Source organism: Argiope bruennichi, chromosome X2 (assembly GCF_947563725.1).
Source record: "Argiope bruennichi chromosome X2, qqArgBrue1.1, whole genome shotgun sequence".
Classification (NCBI taxonomy): domain Eukaryota; kingdom Metazoa; phylum Arthropoda; class Arachnida; order Araneae; family Araneidae; genus Argiope; species Argiope bruennichi.
The window spans coordinates 126,945,768-126,970,469 of record NC_079163.1 but is presented as its reverse complement, the minus strand read 5'-3'; the positions used below and the strand labels follow the sequence as shown (position 1 = coordinate 126,970,469).

The following is a 24,702-nucleotide window of genomic DNA, read 5'->3' as shown; positions in this document are numbered from 1 at the left end:
AAGTGTTTTCTAGATATGAAGGAAGGCATGACTAATCGAATTAATTAATATTTATAGCAATTTTTTTTCAATGATTCTTTTATTTATGCAATTGTTTTGTTGAAAAAAATTGAATATTCAATAGGTCATTCTGCGCCAGGCCATATGCGCTTGGTTCGGTATAGCTCTACGTCATTTATGTGACGGTGAATTACCTTCAATAACTTCGATTTATAAATGTTTTGATTTTATTAAAAAATACCCTTTCAACAAAATCATTTTTTTTACGGATCATAACCATCATATTTTAAGTCAATTTAGTTTTTTATGTAGCTTTTAAATGTTCAGACAGAAACTCATTTGAAGTAATAATAAGCTAGACAAATAATAATAAAATATTTCACATTTTTCTTTCAAATCTTCATTTTTCGTTGTTCACTACGCTGTATGCATTTGAATGCAAAAGATTATACACGAGAAATTTTAATTCATTTATTGTCTTGAGCTGAAATAATATTTCATTCGTCCCAGATAAGGATACAAGCTGATAATAAGTGGAAGAGAAATTTAATGGATAATATTTTTAAAGTGAGAAATTTCCGAGACAACATAATAGCGCAGCTTAGATAAAAAAAATGCCTTGAAATTTTCTTGAATATAATAAGAATTCCATATTTTTTTCAACAAGGATTTAATAAGGATTTTCAATAAGGAAGTAATATTCAAATTTAATAAAAGGATTAGGTCGTGTTTTTAACATTAAAGACCATTTCCATAGGAATAATGCTGCATTTTCATCATATAAATGCCAATATTTAAGATTAAAATTATGATCTCCAGTTGAATAGGATGGTTTGAAAGACATATTGTGAAATGAAAGAAGAGATATAAAAAATTCCTTGCTTTAACCTTCTCTGATTCAAAAGGAACTTTATATTGAAAGGTATTTAATGAATAATGTTTTCAAAATGTGTGTAACACTATTACGTAACCTAGAAAAAAAAATCACCCCTGGAGATCAATTTTAAATGCAGCCAAGACTTTCAAATTTTCACATAAGATCTTTTACTATTAGGCATCTTCAGTATTTCTAGAAAGCTTTGATCGTTTTTTCAATATTCAAAAGCACATTGAAATCTTGCTGCATTTTTACTATATTAATATCAATTTTTAGCAATAAAAATATGATCTTTGGTTGAATATCACGGTTTGGAAGACATATTGAAAAATACTGGAAGTGACGTTGAACAATTTTGCTTTTATGCCCTCTCCCATTTCATGTATTCGTAAGACATCTAGTGAGATTCTGAGAATTTGTAAAATATGACATTCTTTTCCAAATGATGTAAATTCATATATATTTAGAGACGATAGTAGTATTATACAAACGGAATTAATTTATAAATTGTATTAATTGTTTTATATTTGCGAAGCTAGAACGTCTCATATTTTATTTTATTAAGAATTTCTAATTTTTTTTATTAGTAGCCAGCTATTACACTAGACTCTTTTCAGTGAAACTCATTTTTTTATGCTTCTGAAGATTTTTTATATCAAGAACTCAAGCGAAATAATAATGAGCGTAACAGTGACAAAATACTTCAGATTGTTTCTTTCATATCTCTGTTCACTATAAATAGTTACAAATGCTTCAATGCAAAATTTACTGTGCTTCTATTTATCTGTTTATAACCACTGTCAGGCTTGTCAACCCAAAGGATGTAACGCTGTAAATGGTCAAATCAGAAAATTTTTGATTTATACCCATTTCGCTTGGGAATTAACAGAAGTAAAAAATTTGTATAAAAATTAACTTCATTGAAATCCACTAGTTGGTACTGTTTGAAATCATCAACGGATGCCACGTTTGTAGCGTGAAGAAATGTGCGATGGCTCCTAAAGTTCTGTACGACTTTATTTTAAACCCCATATTTTTGTTAAAAATGTATTTCCTACTTTTCAGTAAATTTTTAAAAGTATGTTTTTAAAATTATTTTAGTATTCATTTTAGCCTTTTGAATCTTAATATATTTCACGATAAAAATTTAATTTGAATCAATGGATTAACTGATAATTAAGTTCTAAAAATATTACAATATTGCACTATGACCGAGAACATCCAGGTGTGCATAACTTCAGATCTTTATTATAAAAACAAGTTCGATCGATTACAAGTTATTCGATTATAAGTTATTCGAAAAATCGATTACAAGTTATTTTAGAAACGTGAAACAAGTCAAGTTAAATAAAAGCGTATAAAAATGCTAATCAATGCTTAAAACTTATGCAGATAAAATTTCTCACAATACATTTCATTTAGAATTTCTAATTTTTTCTTTACCGTTAACTATTATATAAATGGTATTAGGAAAGTAAATACAAATATTTTAGGATATCGGCGCAATGTTCGTCTTGCAATTCAGTTTTATTCCACAATCTAGATATAATGTCACCATCTTCATCAACACAAAAACACTGGTCGTCTTCAAAACATTGAAGTCGACGGTAATTTCCAAAACTTTCACATTTCAGTGCAGGATATTGGCGATGAGAAGCGACAGTTTCAACATCCCTAGCGCAATCTAGAAAAAAAAAAAAAAAAAAAAAAAAGTAAGAGTATCTCAAAAAAATTTTAATATCCTTTTCGAAACCGTTATACAATAATAATAGTTTAAAACAATATATTTAAATAACATGAATGATCCAATTTATATGATTTTTAGCCGGAAGTTACTTTAAATGCTCACTGTTGATTGCTGCAATTCCAATTGAGTTGTAGTTTTAAAATTAAAAGGGTGATTAGAATCAATGTATTTTAATCCAGAACACTGAAAGGAAAACGAAATTATTTATAAAATATTTAAAAAGCTCTCTTTTAATGGTGTCCTAAAAAGTTAAAAATAATAATAAGTTCAAAAATGTCGTAACGCGGGTTTTGTGTTTAACTTCTTAATATGGGGAAAAAAATCGATATGAATTTGCAACTATTACCTTTCACCAACAGATTCAGAATTTGACACAGATCGAAAATTGTGAAGTAAAAGTCACATGAAATTTTTTTATTTATTTAGATTGCTACATATTTTATTCATCTTGTTTTTATACACGAAAAATAAAAAAATGCAACAATCTAGAACTTAATTAGATAGATGTACAGATAATGAACTCGATGGATATGATCCAAAATTTCATACATATCTACAAATCTGGAGCAAAAACTTTATACTAAATTTAATTCATCAAGCTCGTTGGATCGACTCTTTTGGCGATTGCAATACTTTTTCTTTGCACTTAGTTCACGAAAAAATTAATTCAAATATTATTGCTCTTTTAGTAATTTGTTAAATCCAGACTAATTTTTAGATTGCATAAACAATTCTATATTTTGAAATATTATTAAAAACGTGTAATTTGTGCAAACACGTTTAAAATGCTAAACCAGTTTATATGTTCTATGTACACATATAGGGATCAGAAAGTTCCCCTCAAACTTGTTCCCATTAAACATTCTACTCCAGAAGGATATTTTTTCGACTCTTTTGGTAACTCTTGTAGAAATATTTGCTTATGTGAATGTAAATTTTACTTTGTATGTTAATAAACATTTTTTCATTCTTTTCATTTTTAACTTTGAAAATTAAAGCTCTGAGAGTTAAATTTGAAGTTTAAACGTAATATCTCTGTGATAATAAAAGGATTAACTATCCACCTGCGACTTAGCGTGTTAAGGCATAGTATAACTGAGGATATGAATCAGAAGGTTGTATATTCTGTCAAAACCTGTTTGGTGTTTTCAACCAATATTAATGAAAAACATAGAATAAAGTTGTTAAAATTCTGTTTAGATCCACATTTCTTGGAACAAAACCTTATACCTAGTTTAATCCATCTAGCTTGTTGCATTTTAATGTTACTGCGTTCACACATACACATTTGGGCAGAAATATTGATTATTTTTGTCAGATTTCGTCCAAAATTTGATACAAATCTGATTTAGTGTAAAAAGCTGACAAATTTTATTTTGTTTAGTTTAAGTTTTACAAGAACATTTTTACTGCTCAGTTTGTGTATGGATCCTATAAAATTGGTTAAATTTTTTTAAAAGTGATTGCATAAATGGTATTTCTTTGATAATTATTCAAAGGTATAATTTTTTTCTAATAATATTTTTTGGATGCTTACAATACAGTGATTTTCTGAATAACGTTTCATGAGGTTCAGTAAAACTTACTCGTATCTTTGTAATACCGGATGTGACGTTCAAGCTAGTTTGATAGTCTCTCGCAACGAGGTCGTTATTTTCCTACAATGTTCCCCCTGTCTTCTCTCCACAATTTGAGCTCAAAGCTCTGTAACTGGCCTAAACTTATTATAAGATCAATGATTACTTGGGATAGGCATTCGATTGTTCTTGTCTTTCGCGCCAGCTGCTTATGCGTGTTTTTTTAAGTTCCATTTCTATCGGAAAATTTTGACGAAATCTTTACCTAGTGGCTTCACTCATTGCGAGCCTTGTCTTATACAGGTTGAATTTTAATTTACCAACCATTATAAAGAGATATATCTTGACAGAACACTACTAGATGGCGCCACGGAGGCGTGCAATAACGAAGGGTGTAAATGGAAATTGTTTAAAACGTCAATTCCACTCTTTTTCAATATATCTTCTAAACCATCATATTCAATTGTAGATCATATTTTTACTTTTAAATAATGATATTTATGTGGTGAAAAGGCAACATGATTTCTACTGAAATCGTCTTTTATATTAAAAAATCAGTACAAGCTGTCTAGAAATGGTAAAAGAATATAACGATAGAAAATTTCATAAGGAGCGAGAAAGTTATTTTTGACAGGCTGTAGTATTGTTATACATATGGAAGCTCTAATTTGAAAACATATTCATTAAATTCATTTTCTGTTCAAATTTTTAGGTAAATTAAAAACCATCATGTACATAAGTCTTCAGCAGCCTTTGAATCTTAATTCATTGAATGATTCTAAGAATAATAAGCTAATTAGGATGCATGTAAGAATTTTAATTTATTCTGTTTTTTGTTTACGCGATATGCGCGTTTTAAGTATTTTTTTGTTTTGTTGCGCATTTTAAGTATACGCGATTTTCAAGCTGTAATGCCCAAAAATTTTCGTGCACTTTTTAAAAAGATTTTTAGTGATACAATTATCAGAAATGAGATAAAGAATTGTTTTGTTTCTTATGACACTTGTCATAGACGAAGCTGACGAAGTCAACGATCTTAACCCGAGAGAGCGGCCAATGCTTCAGCAGCGCTATCTAGGACCAAGAGTATGTCTTAGCTACTCGTGCGTCACATTAGCTTGCACAACCCCTTTTCACATGGGGTCACATTCGCACATCTCTCAGAGAGTACACAGATGAAGAGCAACCATGCCCGAACCGGGATTCGAACTCGGAACACCTAGCTCAGTGGGAAGACGGGCTACCTCTATGCCAAGAAACCGGCATGAAGAATTGTTTACTTAACAGCAGTTTTTTTCCGAATGGAAATGCTAAAATTGTCTCCCAAAATTTTATAAAAAGAAAAATATGTGATATAACTTACCACACGTCATTTCTCTTTGTAAATTTTCATAATCTTTGAGTCCAATGTAATAACTTTTGATACTAATTCCTCTTTCGTCAGTGCATCGGCATCTACAGGAATGAAATTCATGGTTATTACTCACTTTCTCATACAACAAAAAATAGCATTTAATCTCGAAATAAAAAAAAAATATACCATATCACTTAAAATTCCTTTAAAAATTATTTCACGTCCATAAAAATTCCAACTTGATTCTCTTAAAGAAAAAACCTTATTACATGGTTTAGTTAGAATAGTCAAAAATTAATTTACTATTTTAATTAGAATAATTAGAATATAATTCTTAATTAGAATTAGCAGCCTACCATGTCAATCTATCCATTCAAATCTATCAGTCACGGCATGACTGATAGATTTGAATCGGAAGATGGTCATGGGTTCTATCTAACTTATAATAACTATTATTTAGAAAGTGGTAAATCAGTATTTGCTTCTGCAACGAATTATTTCACTATTATTTATATTATTATAGTATATATTATTTCAGTATTTATTATATTCAGTATCTGCTACAGTTCTAAAAACTTATCGCTTGGTTTAAATAACAACAGGCAACCATGGAAATGGGCTTGCCACTGACTTGAGGAATCAAGGCGAGGCACGGCATGGTTGAGAGGTTCGAATTGGAAGAAGAGGGCATTAGATTCTATTTTGCTAGAGGTCATGATCAGTATTTTTTAGAAATTGGTAAAATAGAATGCGCTTTAGCAAAGAAATTGCTTCTTGTGGATGAGTTACTTGTTTGAGGATTTCTCATTTCTAAAAATTAATATGAGTTATCTCGAGGAAGATGACTTAATTCTATATATAAGGTCACAATCTAAGAATTAAATATCAATATCATAACTTGGAATCGGGATAATTAATTTCAATTTAAGTTTATATCTCTGGCTATGTAAAGATGTTCTAGGATCACTTTGACCAGCCGATAATGCTACACTTTTATGACGAGTCCCTGCCTTGCAACTGTAGAATGGGCAATATCTCAACATAAAGAAGAAGCAGGGATATTAAACAACAAGTCATGAATATCAAAGAAGTAATAAACCTGGATAATCGCGAACCCATTTAAAAAAAACCTTGGAAAATACTATGAAGCCGATATTTAAAAGAAATCAGAATACATAGTACGTGAAATCATATCTTCAAGAAATATCATTAGCGAAGCAAATATTATAATTTCTTAATTTTTTGTTTGTTTTACTCTATAACTCCGGAGAATTACTTAAATTTTCGATTTTTTAACAATAAAAAATTATTGTTAGTTTTATGTGGGGTGAAGAGTTGTTTTAATCTTCAAGTCTTTGACAAAGTTTCATGCTAATAAGAACATGTTTTTCGAATCTTTTAAAATTATTTTCCGACTCTAGTCTTCAATTTATAATTCATTATTATGAATATACATACTCTTATAATCAATTTTTTGAAATTCATAACTAGGTAACACCATTTGTGTGGAAACAAAAGTTAATTAAAATTACTATTAAGCTTAATTAAAAATTATTTACCGATTATTAAGCGCCAAAAATATTAAAATAGAATATGGTCATAAAAACACTATTGTGCAAAATATCTGCACTCTAAATCGGGAGGAAGGAATCGATAATGAATGGAAAATCCACAACATTCATCTTTACAAGTATGATTCTGGGTCTCTCTCTCTCTCTCTCTATATATATATATATATATATATATATATAACGCTTGAAACTACTTACGGGAATTTTACGTTTACTTCGAAAGACTTAATCAACTCATTTTTGTTAACAAAATATAACTTTAATAAACATAACTAAAGTAACTTTAATAAATGCAACAAAAGTTAAAGGAGCACTATTGACTCAAAGAACATATGATTGAAAAAAAGTCCTGATAAAAATGGCTATCGTAGATGCTTCCCCCCCCCTCCCCCAGTGGTGCATAACGTATGGCACACGCACTAAACACGGTTGCCACAAGTCTGCTTTTTCAGAACCCCAATTATCTTTGAATATAACATATTCCATAAAAATATTTGTCACAATAATGTAAAAAGGAATGATAACCTGTTTGGAAACAAAGTGCAACACAGGATATGATTAATCAAAAATAAAATTTTATACAGAAAATGATTATTTGTAAATAATATGCAATATAGAACAAGATTATTTGAAAATAAAATGCAACAAAGAAAGTAATTAATTACTCAGTCGAATCACATTGCCTAGAGGCGAAAGTTCCATCAAAATCGCACCGAAGTGTTTCCAGCCCAAAAATCTCTAGTCCCTTCTGAAAGAAATAAAAACGAAGGAACCTGGTCCTTTGCAATTCCTTTTCACATTCTTTGAGAATGCCTTTACCGTGGGGCTTTTTGTCGTCTAAAAATACAAAAAGATTAATTGCGATTGCTATGTTAACTGCTTTATAAATATTATCATGCATTTTGGAATTAACTGCTTTATAAATATTATCATGCATTTTGGAATTAACTGCTTTATAAATATTATCATGCATGCACGTTTACCTGAAATCTAAAACACTTAAATTTCAATGATATGAATTTCCGATACCTGGTTAACATTTTCAAACAAGATTTTTTTTTAATTTAATGATTCTAAAAGGCGTCTATATTTTTTGTTATTGAAAATAAGTGTTAAAAAATGACTAAATTGATTTTTAGGTTCACGAAGCCAAATTTTTGAAAATAGTCTTAATGACTTTAAAAAGTACCTAATATTTGATGTTACCTATAACTTTCATTGTTTAAAAAATATTCAGTCATATGACTTATATATTATTATGGTGGGGCACGGTGCAAGAAGTCCAAAAGTTTGTAGCGGTTAATGTACGAAAAACACAAAGCGCACTGTCAAGAAACACAGTCGCAATATACACAGAGAACATCTTTTGTTCAATACAAGCAAATAGCTATTCGCTGAACAGAAAATAGCTCATCACAAACAATTAGAGCAATCTCTCTGCTATAAACACTCCAAAGAGAGAATTGACGGTCGGGTGACCGCCTTCTCTTGTGTAGTTAATATCCGTGACAGGGTATCGAATTTTTTTAGAAGGATTTATAGATATATTTTCCTAAATGAGTTATAGTCAAAATGCTTGCATTTTATAGAACCTTCATTTTTGTCTCCAAAGTCTTCAAATTCGTCATTGAATCGTCAAACGGTCATCAATATTATTCCCAAAGTCTGAGGCCATTGACATGGCCTCCCTTGAGAATATATGTAAATTTCTCTTTTTAGCGATTGAACTCATATTACAGGGAAACAATATTAAATATTCGTAAAAATACGCATAAAATAATAATTTAAAGCAAGATAATTGGTTTGAAATTGACCTAAATATTCAGTTGCTGTATATTTTTGCATTGTGTCACAATTACAAAAGTTTTCATATTATTGGTGGTGTATAAAATACATATACTGTTTAGAATGACTAAGCAGCTACGTATGGATTTTTTTTAATATCTCATATAGATTTCTTTGACATGTGAGAATTTTATAAGGTATGCTTGTTAAATCGTTTGCACAGATTGGGCATTTAAGTGCAACTAAAATGCGTTTGCAGTCTGCTTTCCAGCAAAAGGTAATTAAGAGTTGGCATTTTATCTTACAATAAAAAATATTTCACATCAATTATTTATCTTATTTTCAAATGCTGTTTATCTTTGAAGCAAAAATTATTTTTTATACTTTGCTGAACCAATTTTGTTACTTGATATTTTTCTTCGCTATTATTCTGTAAAATTTAGAAGAGATCAATGCAAAACATTAACAAAATATAAATTTTTCACGCTTTACCTGAATGCTATATAGATATATGTAATATCTAATATTTTATAGAGCATCCTTTTAAATTCTGTATGGTTTTCAAAAAGAACCACACACAAAATATTAATGCAAATAATTCATACTTTCCCTGCATTTCATATATCGCTTGAATTACCTAATATTTTACAGGACCCCTTTATGCATTCATGCTCATAGATAAGAATATTTAAAAACACTGAAAAAATGATTTAGAGAAATAATTTCTTTTGGAATAGATTCAACCATATTTTCTGGAATAATATGCTTTGTTGCAAGCTGAAGCAAGCCATCCCATGACGCTGAAAGTGTAAAAGTAATTATTGTTGTGAAGTAGATTAGTTTATAAACCAGAATGCAAGCCTGAGTGTGACTTAGGCGAATCTTTATCAAACAGAAGATATATAAAGAAAATGGAAGTATATCAGGAACTGGGCATGCGTACCTAGGTTGAGACAACAGTTCTTAAAGGGCGAAAGAGTAAATAGTACTGGGTAATAATAACTAGAAACTTCACTAACTAGGAATTTTTATGCCCAATTCAAGAATTTACATTTAATCTCCACAATAATTAATTTGGGGAAATAATAATAAAAAATACATTCCGATAGACTTTTAATGGGATTTAATTTAATTTCCCTTTTCTATTTCATTTCAGCCCCCTTCACATATATTGTGCAATACCATATGGTACTGAACCCTCTCAATATTATATAATATTATTGAATATTTAATAATATCATGTAATGTCATGCATTATTGTATAATATTCAGCAAAATGTGGTGATACCTGGGGCATATATATTAATTACATTATCATAATTAATATTTTAAAGATGTCATGTTCTAATGAAATAATAGAAAGATCGTTCGTCTTCTCTAATTGGTCTTAAATAAATTTTTATTGATTGAAGCTTGCTGAAACTTCTTTTACATGAAAAAATGGTTACGTGAAGAGTTAGAAATATTCGAAGAGTGATAGTGATACTTGGTTAAGTCTTAATAAAACCAATATTATGAAGAGCCTATAGAATATCAAGCGAAAATGCAGTTGTATATCTTGTATAAGAATGGTTATTTTAAATTTTAAACTTTGAATTTCATATGTGAATTCGTACTTTTTCTAAACCTTTGCTATATTTAATAGCGAGATCTGAAGCCAATGTTTTTAAAATCAGCAACTCTCATGTATTGTAAAGACGACGCATAGAGACAGTAAAAATCATCCCTGATAGTTTTCATTTTTTGATAACACCATTCTATTTGAAATAATAGAGTGTCAATAATACTGTATATTTGTATTTTAAATAATTCTTCGAGTGTCAAATTCCTTCTTTCATCTGGCTTTTCATCTATTTCTATTATTTTTCTACTATTTCGTTTATTAAGAAATTCCTTCACTATATTCATTTTTTCAGCCAAATTTTTTTATTTCCAGGCCGTTTTATTTCAAACTTTTATCTCGAAGCCCTTGTAATTTATTAAATAATTCAGCAATTAATTTTGTTCCTGACAAATATTTCAATCGTAATGCTTTATTTGTTTCCGTATAGAAAAAGTACAAATAAATTTATAATTTGCAAAATCTAGCATTTTCTACTCATCCCCTGGATTTTAAAAATTAGTTGCATTACTTCGGATATCTGCAAATACAGTGCCTGAATTGGACTGATCTTTGATGACCACCTGAAATCAGAAGTATTTTCAAATGATGATAGAAATTTAATTAAAATGCTTAAACGTGTTGTTGAAGATGAGCGAAAATTGCATTATATCTACACGATAATAAAACAGTCAGCTTATCTGGAGATATAGATGCAGCGTGGACAGGAGCTAAGTTTAGTTTAAGGTTGGACAAGATACAAATATTGCTAAATTATGAATTTCTATAATACAGTCATTTATTCCATTATATTTTCCAGCCACACTGGCACTGTCGTCAAATCCCTGTCCCCCTGCAAACATGAAAATTCTATTTATTAAATTCTACTTATTTAGTAGTTCAGCAGATAAACTTTCTCCCAATTTTTTCATGTGACTGAATAAAGTTGATGGAGCTTTCTACAATCATTTCCTTTCCCTTACAATCAACATGGATGTATCTTATCATGCGTCTCCTCTGCCCTTTCTTAAAACATCAGAATCGAATAAAATGGTGTGGTACTTTTCTTTCTTTATTCTGCATATGGTTCCATTTCTAATTTTGTGCCCAACTAACTTAATTATTTCATTTTGAATAAAAAGAATTGAAAACTTTATTTTGATAAATAAAACTGATATATATTTAGATTTCCGACGTATTCCTTCACAGTAGTAAAGTAATGGCTTGCAGATTCTATCACATTTTAAAATAACGCCGAAGTTTGAATTCTAGTAATTTTATTTGAACCTCAAAGAGTAATAATATTTTTGGTACGTATTAGAATAGTATGTAATACTATTTTCAATATTTTGTGTCATATAATTCTTCCTTTTTAATTAAATTGACTACATAATTATCCATTACAATTTCTGATTTTAGATTCTTTTCCATCACTTTCGCTTTCCCACTGATTTTACGGATTTCTCAGAATTTTTGTGTTGAGGAAATAACCTTTATAATAATGCCTTTATAAAACCTAATAAATATGCCTCTAATCATGAATATATTTTATAGTTCTGAAAAATAGCGTTATCTCTGTCGCAAAACCATGCAAGAACGACAAATCGGTATAATCAGCTTGTGAAGTTATTTCAGCAGCACTTCCTCCATTCTCTGGCGTTTCTGTTCTTAGCTATTTAACATTTGGTGCTTCAACACATATTTCTCATTTGTGCAGCCTGTAGTTGTGTGGACATTTTCAAATAATAAATAAACAAAAATATTATTTTTAACGTTTTGCTTGTACAAGTATAAAGCAAACTATTGTAAGATAATGTAAACTGTATCTTAGCTATTGTTTGTATTGAGAAGAAGGCAAGCATGTGACGTATCATCGCAAGTGACAATCATGTCATTTGCTTGGAATGCTTTCGCATCTCCTGTTACCACGTTTTATTAACCAATCATTTTACAGAAAATAATTAAATCCTAAGAATTGATTGCGTTTGAAATCAATCCTTAAAATGCTGCTGTAAGGAATAGTCTGCAAGAACATAAAAACTTCTCTTCTCTAAATAAATACAAAAGTAAAAAAAAATGCCTACACAGATAACTTTAGTCCAATTTAACAAAGCGGACGTAGTTATTTAAGTATGTTCGTCAAGTGTTTGTTGATGAAATCTTTGAAATATTGCTGTCAAAGTAACTTGATACTATTATTCACATTCTTTTGCTTTCACAGCCTCATAAAGGCGATAAAACTGATGACTAAGTTGCTGTATTTACAATGTATCCTAAGTTAAGTAAATTTACATCAGCACTTTGAAAATATCAAACATTTCTGTCACTCATTCGAATACTCATGTTTGTAAGAAGAGATATCTAGGGCCTAAATAAGGCAAACTTTAATCGCCAAAGCAATAAGTTGAAAGGCGGGAAATTTCAAATTTAAAAATATATTTTTTGAAGAGAAATTTTGTTTTTCCATCGAAATGGTCCCTGTAGTCAGGTGCATCTGTTGACTGATTAGACATTTAATACAGGTTTTCAGGTTTACAAACCCGCAAGACGACATGTATTTGGTAGTAAGTGACAAAAGAATTAGAGAGAATCTCGACAACTGTCGGCTTTTACGAGTACTACAGTTTTGAGGTACAACGTGTGCAGACGGGTGGGAGAGTATGACCTATATGCAATCAGGCTTGTCAGATATTTTCGACTCATGGAAGCTCATTACCAGTATTGGCTTGCCTCATGCATAAAATATATTAACTAAACATTAGTATGCACGGAACAGTGTGTTGTTTAATTATTGTTCGAAGGCTTTTCGTGAAATCCGATTCATATCGTATATCTACATACGGAGAGCACCAGGAAACTTCTGCAACCAGCAGATGGCATGAACATCACCGTTACTGTGTCACAGCACTTTATGTTTGGGGTGACATCATCTTGGGTATTCAAATATTTCTCCTTATTCATTGCGGAATTATGACACGCCATATTTATCATGAAATTATTCTGAGCCGATATGTTCCTCTGTACAAAGTCGCAAAGGACGCAAGTTTTATCTTTACTTACAAAACGGCCTTTATGGTGCAAACAACAAGGACAAATACAATGAAGACTTGAGTATTTCCCTTTTGGAATACTTGGATTCTCTCATGATTTTCATTTAATTGAGCATGTATGGAACATACATATTATTGCTTCATAGATAGGATGATTTGCTTTAAAATCATTTGAATAATTTAATGCTTAGCATATCAAGATGTATTGTATCAAACGGCAAAAATATAGCCTATTTACCATCATACAAGTGCTCACTGCACATTTTTTTTGACACGAACTTGAATTTGGTCTAAAGAGCATTCCCCTTCCTTTATTAGGTGCTGTGGCGCATATACCATATTTTTTTTTGTATCTGTACCCTTTCTGTATTAAACAGATTTTATGTTATGCTTTATATTATGTTTTGTTTTATGGTGCTTTTGCGTTTAAATATCATTACCATTCTTTCGCATAAATTATCATTATTCTTAATCAATGAGCATGAGCGGAAATAATAATAATAATAAAAACGGCTTTTCCTTTTAGAAAATGTACAAACATTACGCTTAACAATTTTTAAGATAACAGTTTTTATAATGAGAATGGCATGTACTCACAGCATGGTAGTCTACTGATGTAAGCTGTTTTGACAACTCTGCTGTTAACTTCCCCAGTAACAGGACTGGCACAGAAACATAAATCGCCAATGCACTGCATTCGTTCAAAATCTCCCGTTTCGGTGCAATGCTCTTGAGGCATAGTATTGAAAGAAATGGGATTCTCCTTTCTTAAGTTATCCAGATGACGAGAGCAGCCTAAAAAGTAAATAAATGCGATAGACAGTGTGCTTTAAATATTATTTTGGAAGACGCATATCATAGATTTTGTGGGTAATGTATTTAATAAATAAGATATCAGTGGGTGATTTGTGAATGAACATTTCGGAAGACAAACCATGGAAGGATAAATAATTTTCTAAATTTTTCTTTTTCCGACAAATGGGCACTCATAACATGAACTTGAAGAAGCGAAGAAAAAATGTATAGAAATTTATCTTACTGTATAATATGCTGAATCCACCAAAGGAGCAATGAAGAAAGGATTGCCACCGTCCAAAAAACTCGCCAGGCTAACATATGAAAACACTAATCCAAACAAACAACGAAACAAAAGTCAAAAATTTTACAAGCCTACGATGGTCTTTCATTGTTGTTGTTGTGTGGTTTATTGGCGCAAGAGCTATATTTGGCGAAGGTCTTTGGAATTATATTCTGCCAACTGCAAGCAAAACCCTTTATGTTTGTTTATGTTATAATTGCCCTACGTGATTTACCTACGTTAATCAAAAGCATGTATGAGGTAATTCATTCATTATTATAGTTAGGGTACTTCCATTTAAATCACAGCTACATGCAAAGGAGGACAGAGTTTACGAAATATTTGAATAAAATGAAGACAGAAGTAATTTCGGCAACTTTCGATAAACAGATACAGATACAGATACAGATTCAACTATCAAATTGGTATCAATGTTGCGAAAACGCTTCGTAGTAAAATGGAATGCCTAATAGGGTAATTATTACATGTGCAAAAAATCTTTCTTTTTTAGAGTTTTTAAATTTTTCTTTCTATCGTTACTTGCATGGAAGTTATAGCCATTTGTAATTGATGTAATTGTTTGTACCTATCAATGTGGGACTGAAAAATGAGGATTTAAGCAAGAATTATGCCTTTTTGTTATAACATATAATTTACGCTGCAAAAAATTATGTATACGAGAATGGTTCAACAGAGGATAATCCTAATTTAAAAAAGTTATTAATCATAAAAAAAGTAAATAAATATTACATGTGTAGCGGGATAAGTAAAGAATAGATGGTGGTTGTTTCACGGTTATGACGCCACTTCTAGAGCTTTGACAGCCGGCCAAATGTGCGTTGTTTCACTTTCGCTTATGTCAGAAATGAATTTGACTTACGATGAAAACATTGACATTTTGTTTTTGCCTTAAAACTCCTTAGCTGAAGCCTATGTGATTATACAATAAGCCTATTGGGGAATCTACCCTTAACCGGAGTTCAAGTGACTGGTCAAATGGATGTAAACATGAGCATAGATGCTGTAATAGGGATGAGAGATAGTCGAATTCATAGAGGCCTATCAGAATGAACTTTTTGTTTGGTGCCATTTATCTGTTGTTCTCAGAAGAACTGCACAAGTTTGTGGACCGTGAGTTCCGAAACTGATCATCCCCATCTTTGAAAAAATCAACGTCACGTATGTTTCTCACGTATCTTTTAACTGATTAACACCTTGAGTGTTTTTTCTTTTCATGAATTTTAAGGAACAAATCCAAGGTGAGTATTTCCCGTCATCGGGTTCAGTGGTAAAATATGCCTTTGGACAAGCGGATTTTTGAAATGCAATGGTTCGTAATTCCCTTTTATTAAGATAAATACCTTAAAGCTATGAACATTTTAAAGTTAATTTAACCAAACATTAAATAAAATAATTCTTATAAAAGATTTTTGTATTTGAACAGCGGTTATAAGAAAGAAAAAGGAATCGTAGATGACATATGCAAAGATTCTCATTTAAGTAATTAATACTTAGTTAAGTAACCTTTAGCTACAATTACGCCTTCTAATACCATTCCATGACGCAAGTTCACCAACGCTTTTAGTTTCTCCTATGTTATTATTCTATGATTGGATTATTTATTCAATTAGTTGTGTTTTATTGCTGGGTTGCTCATGTGTAACAAGTTTCTTTGGTTTGTTTCATAGATTTTTCTGTTTGGTTAATATCTGAGCTGTTCTCAGACCATTCCAACATTAGAATATAATATCCGTAAAATTGCTTTAAAAATGATATGCAGCTGTATCCTTTTGTAATATAAATTCTTTATTATCTGGGAAAAGATCACTTACAGAAGGCAACAGTTTTGGAATGAGTATTTTGTTTATATATTTTTGGGCATTTATATTCGCAATAATCACAAAAATTCTGTCCACCCTTTTGCTGTCATACGTCCTCAGACCATACTATTAATCGTTTAATGGCAAGTGTAATGCAGTCAGAAATGAAATCTTACATTCTATCCCTTACGTATTTTAAGCCATCGAAACCAAATAATAAGATTTTGGTCTTATTAAACGGGCCGCGGTGACCTGTGGTAAGGTCTGAGCTTCGGAACCGGAGGGTTTCAGGTTCAAGACCTGATTCCACCGTAGAACCATCGTGCAAGTGGATTTGGTGCATGTTAAATGGGTCGGGGTCAAACATCCTTCCACTGGTGTGGTGTGGAAGTTTAGGGAGTGGGGTGCCAGCTCAGGTGTCGCCATCGTCATTTGACCGCGGTTCAAAATTAGGAGTTTCGTCCCAAAATAGCCGTAGTGTTCCTTTAAAACGGGACGTTAATAAAACTAAACTTGTTCTCATCAAAAGTACGTAGTCCCATCGTTTTGTTATCAAGTTAACGTGAATTCGTCCAATTTAATCTTTTTAACCTTTTTTTTCGGATTTAAAAATGACCTTTTTTTTTTGGAATTCTTGTATTTAGACCAGATTTCTTCAATCTGCGTCGATTGGTCATCGCATTCAACTTTACACTGCATTGCGCCATTTCACGCTGTATGCCTCCATGTGATTTTCATTTATCACGTAGATACAATTATTTAATCATTTTAATATCACTTGGTGTTATGCAGCTTTTCCTGCCTTTATCAGTTTTGTTTTGCGGTGACTAAATTTTCTTATATTCTTTCAAAAATTGAAAAATACCGTCTGTCGTTAGATTTTCAACATTTTTTTAATTTCTTTATAATTAATGCCGAAAAAGCTTTCTAGTAAAGCTTTAAATGGTTTTTTGGACGACCAATTAACATTTTGTACCATTTCTTTTAATTTTTAAAATTTCACAACTCACAAAAAGGAAGTATACAAAAAAAGTGATCACTGTGATAGCAACTACAAAAAATAAAAACAACCTGATCTCAGCTCCAAATTATGGCATCAATTATTGAGCTGCTAATCATAAGATACCCTCTTATCGGCCGTTTAAGCACACATTCCCGTTAGCTATATTCAAATGCAGGAAGGTTATGTCTTACTAGCTTAAGCAAGTTAGGTTGCTTTCTTCTGGTTATTTCGCTGTAACTTTAAAAAATAATGATAATTGAATTCTATTTAATGTTTTAAATTAAATTATTTTTAAAATGATATATAGCTTTATGATATTTCTACAAATACTGCTCTGTTATGGGTCGTTAAATCGCCAAAATGTACTCTTTTCAAAAGGGTTCCACAATTTTGGCAACTGATCTAAGAACTTCCGTTTAATTTTTTCAAAATTAAATGCATTTAATCTATACCGAAAAGACGAATTGACATAGAAATAAATTGAAGTTGCATGATTTTATAAAATAATAAATGTTTTTAAATTTTATCTAAAAAAGTTCGTTACTTTCAAATTTTCAACGTCAACGTAAAAAAAAAAAAAAAAAAAAAAATCGATGAATTAAAATTAAACTTTTTTTTTCAATTCATTTGTCTACATCAGCTTCTTTTTACTTTCACATATATGCGAAATATGCGAAGAAAAAGCATTCTAACAAGCAAAAATATTTGACTTCGAGATTTTTAATTATCTACAGGTTTCAGACCTCAATGAGATCGAAAAGACTTTTTTTTTAATTATATTTTTCTCGTTGAAAGTGAAAAAAAAAAAAAAAAATCGAACAAGCCAGATGGCTGAAATGTGGTAAGCACATTAAAAAGGCAGATTTCTGTCAAATTTTGGAGCTAATCAATCACTAGGAGAAAATCCAAAATGCATGCTCGTTGCGCTTCACTCTATCATTCAGTTTAATGTAAAACGTACCATATTGTGTAATATACGAGATATGCATCAGCTTTTGGATCCTTTGGTGAAGGGAAAGTGTCGAATATTCCTACACGCTTCTCTCCATAATATAACGAAGTTCAATACTGTACGCACAATATTGTGTCAAGTGTACGAGATACTATCAAATTTTGGGCCTATCGGTGAACGGGAGGATTCTCTAGCCTTTGTTAAAAATCTAAAAACAAAATACACCATATTGTGTTAAGTATACAAGAAAATCGAAGAGAGAACATTTGATTAGCTATGCATAAACACAATATGTATTCGATTATTTAGAAACTCCAGCTAGTTAAATAATATTGTATTCATTGAGTGCATGAATCTATTATTTTTATTAAAAAACTGACATAATTATAAGCATTTTTTTAATAGGTGAGAGTGATTTTATATCCATTCGAACTATTTCAACTAAATTAATTAAGAAAGACACATTGCGTTTCTCTCTCTTCTTCTTTAATCTCGTGTCTTTCCTTTTGAAGCCAAATAATGATCTTATTTTGATCCGAATCTGATAAAAAATTGCTTCCTTCAAAAGCAAAAAATGAATTCTTACCACAAGTCATGTTTGAAGCGAATTCTGGTTCTTCTTGACCATATAGTTTCTCTCCTTGTCTGTTGTAGCATAAGGCCCTGTATGATAAAATTGTTATTTAGTAAGGTTTTAATGATTCAAACGCAGCGTAATATTTTTATGTAATGATAGTTAAAACACTGAATATATTGGAAGATATTTTGAAAGTAGTTATTAATTTTGCTTATTTCACTAGCAGTCGAATTAAACTGTTTATCAAAATTTTAAATGTCATTTATTAAAACTCATTCCAAACCATATTTTAAATATATAGTACAGCTTCAGTAATCCGAAAGATATCAAACCTGAAGAACGAAACCACGAACGAAATTACCATATTAGTGAAGGTTCATTTAACAAAAGCCTTTTATTGCCGAAACCTATGTTTATTGTATAAATATTATAAATATGTAAAATTATATAGATAATTAAACTGTAATAAATGCTACACGATTTAATTTAGAATTTCAACAGCAACCTCAACTGTTTACTCCGCGCCAAAGTATACATGCAATGACTTCTTTCCTCTTTAGCGTTTCTCATTTGCCTTTCGGTGTGTGTGTGTAATAAGTTGTAATTATCTACAGTAAAAAAATTCAAATTGCTCGAAATCTGGCTGCACTTTACTTAAACTTCTGAGTTACACGGGCCTTTTATTTTCTCATAGTGACTTTTTTAACATGTATTGAACTAAAATTCTTTGTCGGTAGATTCTTTTTTGAAAATATATAAACTCAAAATGCTTTCCCACGCTCTCTTTTTCCTGCTTCTTGTCTTCCTAGTCACCGCACTGCGCGCTTTAGAAAGAAATTTCGATAATAAATAAAAATTTGAGTATTTCTTTCATATAATGTAGAATAAATATTGTTAAAAAACTGAACGCCGGCTTCTCTTTAAAATCAAAACAGATTTTTCTTTGTCGATTATAACACTTTTTTTTGTAAAATAGAAATAGAATAGAAAATCACCTGCATTTTGCAGTGTTTATAATTCGATAACTGCAATTATAATTTGATTGCTTTCGGTTTGGAGTTCGATTATAATCTCTCGAATGATAAAAATATCCGTAGATAGTATAATGAATTTGACAACATTGGATGACTCTGTAAAGGGAAGAACAGAGGACGAATAGAGGTGTTCGAAGAATATGTTGAATATTTGGGAGATTCTTTTACACGTAGTTCTAAGGATAAAGCTTTTTTTCGAGAGTTTATACAAGTTTGTGTGAATGTGTTTTGTTGCTATCTGACTTACCCAACTTGAGAACCATGGTTGAAGCAACTATTTCAGCAATTGCTCCAGACAAGGAATTCACCTATTGTCTTCTATTCACCTATTGCCAGGTTATATATGGTGCTCATATTAAGAATTTGCAGGAAAAACGCTGTGTTGCTTTTTCATTTCATATATCAATTATTTCATATATCAATGTAACTTAAAATTAATAAATATTACATAGCTTTAAAAATTTTATATTCTTTTTGAAACACTACGTATATTTTGTCCTTTATTTTTTTCTTAGATATTTTGGGTAATTCTTTGAAGCATATAAAATTATACCAATTGCAGTTTGTCAATTACTGTGCAGAAATCCTAGACGATGTATTCTAATAGCTTGAAGTGACATGCATTTAGCATCTTTCTCTTTAAAAAAACTTCATTTTACATAGAATACAGATATTTAGAGAACTACATTTTACACTAAATGGGAAATTTAGAATACTTCTTTTTACACAGAATTATTAACTATATAGACAGGATGCCCATTCAAATCGTGGAAGAATAGCTAATTTCTAAACCATTAAAGATATATTTCCAGTTGGGTAAATGCTCTAAAAGCAAAGCATTGTGTTTTAAATTTGTTTGATTCAATATATATTCTGCTGAAATAACTATGGCGTTAATTTTAAAACTGTTCCGTTTGTGATATTTTGTAGTGTATTCTTGACATACTAATGTTTGCAACAAAACAAAAAGCTCCATTTTTCTGAAACCAAAACAACCGAATTAGGAAGCTTTGGATTTCATTATTTTAGATCATTCAGCTACATCGGAAGGACAGGACTACTACAGAGGAAAGATTGGCTTCGATACAACCATTGAAATAGTCTAAAATTGGGTTATTCAAATCATCATAATTCTATCAGTTTTGTTGCATTAGTGTAGGTTAGGAATCTTGGTGTGTCAAAAATATTTCACTAAATATGTCTAATAGTACCGAGAAATTGCAGAAAAATAATAGAAAGTAATTTCTTCACCAGAACATTTATTGATTCAAATAATTAAAAATATAATTCTTTACACTGTTTTGAGTAATTTTCCAACAAGAAGTATGTGCTTATTTCAAATGGTTTGGAAATTAGCTATTGGACTCAATGGAGAGGAAATGCTTTCTTTTTCCTTGAATTCGCTTACAGTGATGAATACACTTACTTTCTCTTTTTGATTTGCTTCGCTTTGAAACCTCCGTTTTCGTCACATTCTGGAAGCCACAGATCATCAGCGAAATCTTCTTCGGTACGTTTTTCTTTCATTAAGTTTAGCAGAAGCAAACATGGGCCTTTTACATTATCATCTAAACAAGGGATTAATTATTATATTAAAAAACCCCCTTAGCTTTAATAATACAAAAGGGATTGAGGTTCTTATTTAACTGAGGCATAAAATTAAAATAAATACGTCAGGGCTAACGCACCTTACATCCAAAATAAGATGGGTCTACAAATGGCCTAGCAAATTCTGGCATCGCATAACTAAGGAATATGCATCGGAAAACGACGGTTATGGGTTTAATTTTAGCTGTTTCCTTAAATCATTTTTTTGGAGAGGTTGCTCAGATGCAACATGTGTTTTTATTGGCTTTTATGGGAAATCTATAAGTTCAAATGCTTTACATTGTATCGTAAGCATGCCTTCTCATACATATAATTAAATACATTTGGATAATATGTTTTAATACATACATTTGGGTAATAATTAATATTCTTATATACATAATACATGCATTTGGATAATAAGTAATATTCTTATACATATAATACATACATTTGGATAATAATTAAAATAAATTTATAAGAATTAATTACATTAAATTAAGTGACTAATTAATTAAAATTAATTTCTAAGAATACATAAATATACTGTATATATCGAATTTGCTTAGGATGTGTGTTCAAAAAAGCATTTATAATATTTCACCAGTTGTCAGTTAAAGAAAAGTGTTAACTTTGAAATGAATTGCAGTTGACCAAAATATGAAGTTTCCATTCTGGTATTTTATCTCCAAAACATATATTTGTGCAATAAAATAAATTTGGCTATGCTTTTTGTTTCGCCTGTTTCTAGATAGTTGAAAGTGACTTTTCGATTAAAAAAAAGAAAAAAAGAACTCACTATTCTAATAAAAATTTAATTCATATAAATGAGTCAGAATAATTGGCATATTTATAAAATCGTTAAAAATAATAATTATTATTTGAAAATAATATATTTAATTAAAAAAAAATTAAACGGTATTTGAGACATTTATGTTTTAATATACATGTATAAAAATTAATAATTCTAAGTCAACAATATGCAAAAAGGCCTAATAAAAGTCTACTTTTCTCTTAACTAACATCAATTAAAACTGGAAGTGCTTCAGCAACAAATTTCTCAATGAACTCAAGTGAAATAAATGTGATATAGTTTCTTCTGAAAATTATCCAAGAAGTATATCTGTCCTTAGAAATACAGGAATTCAGCCAGATATCTATCTCAACTGCAACAAAAGCGCTCCAAAAGGGGCACGGCACTCCAAATCCTTTGAGTGAGTGGGAAGACAGGATTTTAAAAGGTGCTTCAACGCCACTTTGATCAATAGAAAATTCTTAACTCCCCCAATATCATGATGCCTGGATTATTTAAATTGGCGAAATATGCTCCAAATGGGCTTAGAAACATCAATTAACTAGAGTAAATAGACTAAACCAAATGGGATTAGAAAAAAGAAAGCAAAGAGAAAGAGAAAAGCTAAAACTGGTTTTTGAAATTCGAATTGAAACAGAGCTTCCCTACTTTTTATTGGCTTCTTAATTGGAAAGGGGCCTGATATTATTCTTTTGAGTGATTTTTCATAAATTTGGATATACGTGGTTTAAATATCTTTTCTATGTTCTGATATTAAATATTTCAAAAATTTTTCAAGTGAAAAAAAAAGCTAAATAAATTAATCATGCGAATGATACCCTTACTTCCTTTTTTAAAGTGAAATCAATTTTGAAAACTGTACAACTTGAATAAAGTTTTATGGAAATTTAGAATTTTGAGATGATGTTTTGCTATTATTTTAGTTAAAATAAAAATCGGTTTGAAGTGAAACATGATGTTTTAAAAAATCAACGAAGCCTTGGTAAACAAATGCATAAAACGTAAGCTATTAAATTAAGTCAATAAGTGAAACATAATTAGAAATAAATGAATTTAACAAAAAAAAAAGTCTTTTTCAAACTTGATAAAATTTGGGATTTGCTTTACCTTTTCTAACGGAACTAATGGAATAGACTTACTAACAAATTAATTAGTAAATGTCAATTGTAAGTTATTTTATCATCATTCATTAGAGCTTCTATCTTTTCATTAGATAAAAAAAATCAAAAAATATTAATCAACACTTTGACTCCATAATAGGATCTTGGCAATCAAATTAATTACTTTCATTATTTTCAGATAGTAACATGTCAATATCTTAAATTAAAAAGAAAGTAGTCATAAGATTCTGGCAAATTTTTGAAGAAACAAAAATCTAGATATTACAATTTTTTATCTCAAACGATATCAAAATGTCATGGTTTATTAATTAAATATTAACTATTTTAACTAATAGGCCATATTAATTTCACCTAATAAGCAATTTTTCCTAAATTCTTTTCTTAAATCAATCTCATTCTCAACAGTTTGTTAATGTATCATTACTAAGACGGAAAGGTCATTTTAAGTTAATGTTAGTTATTTGTAGAGATAAATCGAAAAAAGACATAGTAAAGAAATTGAGAGAATAAAAATTAATCAGATCATTTGTACTAAACTAAGTTAGCATTTACTCAATATAGTGTCTTATGAAGAGGGTCGATAATGACGTGTGTTATGGTATTAAATTAGAAACCTTGTTCACTGTTTTTAATAAAAATTAAAACCTTGTTTTTAACAAAATAAAGGTCAGTTCCTATTGTTACTTTACGAGCTCATTTATTTTGAGGGTTTTTCATAAAATACTTTGTATCATTGCAATCATACAAACCATCTCATAACATACTTTGTATCATTATAATGATAAAAAGTATATAAAGATACTTTGTATCCTTTATTGCTTTCCATAGATATATAATGAAATTATATATCTGAAGAAAGATGAGAGATTTTGTTAAGTTGCATGGGCCTATACAACATAGGGGGAAAATTGTGTTAATTTTAGAATGTTTTAAAGATGTTTTAAGATGTTTTTTTTTCGAAGAGACGCTGATCCATATCTATCTTGAATGAATTTAAATCCTCCATTCGTCCAACTTTAACAACAACTTCGAGTTTTTCTTCTTTCTAAATGGCAATAAATATGGAGCTCAGAATTCTAATCACTGACTATCGTCTTAAATCCGAAATCTGCTGAGGCCCTTGTTAGCTAGATGGATGAAACTTGATCATTAAGC

The 24,702-nt window shown here is 30.1% G+C and overlaps 1 protein-coding gene across 1 annotated transcript in view; it reads right to left on the bottom strand.

Annotated features, from left to right (window-relative positions):
• Positions 1 to 2,074: 2,074 nt before the first annotated feature.
• Positions 2,075 to 24,702, bottom strand: part of LOC129960445 (uncharacterized) — a 45,472-nt gene continuing 22,844 nt past the window's right edge. Inside the window, exons 3-8 of the mRNA XM_056073883.1 lie at positions 21,452 to 21,593; positions 19,001 to 19,077; positions 14,159 to 14,356; positions 7,792 to 7,963; positions 5,565 to 5,656; positions 2,075 to 2,561 (exon numbers count right to left, since the gene is read on the bottom strand). Coding sequence (XP_055929858.1) covers positions 2,344 to 2,561; positions 5,565 to 5,656; positions 7,792 to 7,963; positions 14,159 to 14,356; positions 19,001 to 19,077; positions 21,452 to 21,593 — 899 coding nt within the window. The 3' untranslated portion in view covers positions 2,075 to 2,343. The remainder of the gene's footprint in view (positions 2,562 to 5,564; positions 5,657 to 7,791; positions 7,964 to 14,158; positions 14,357 to 19,000; positions 19,078 to 21,451; positions 21,594 to 24,702) is intronic.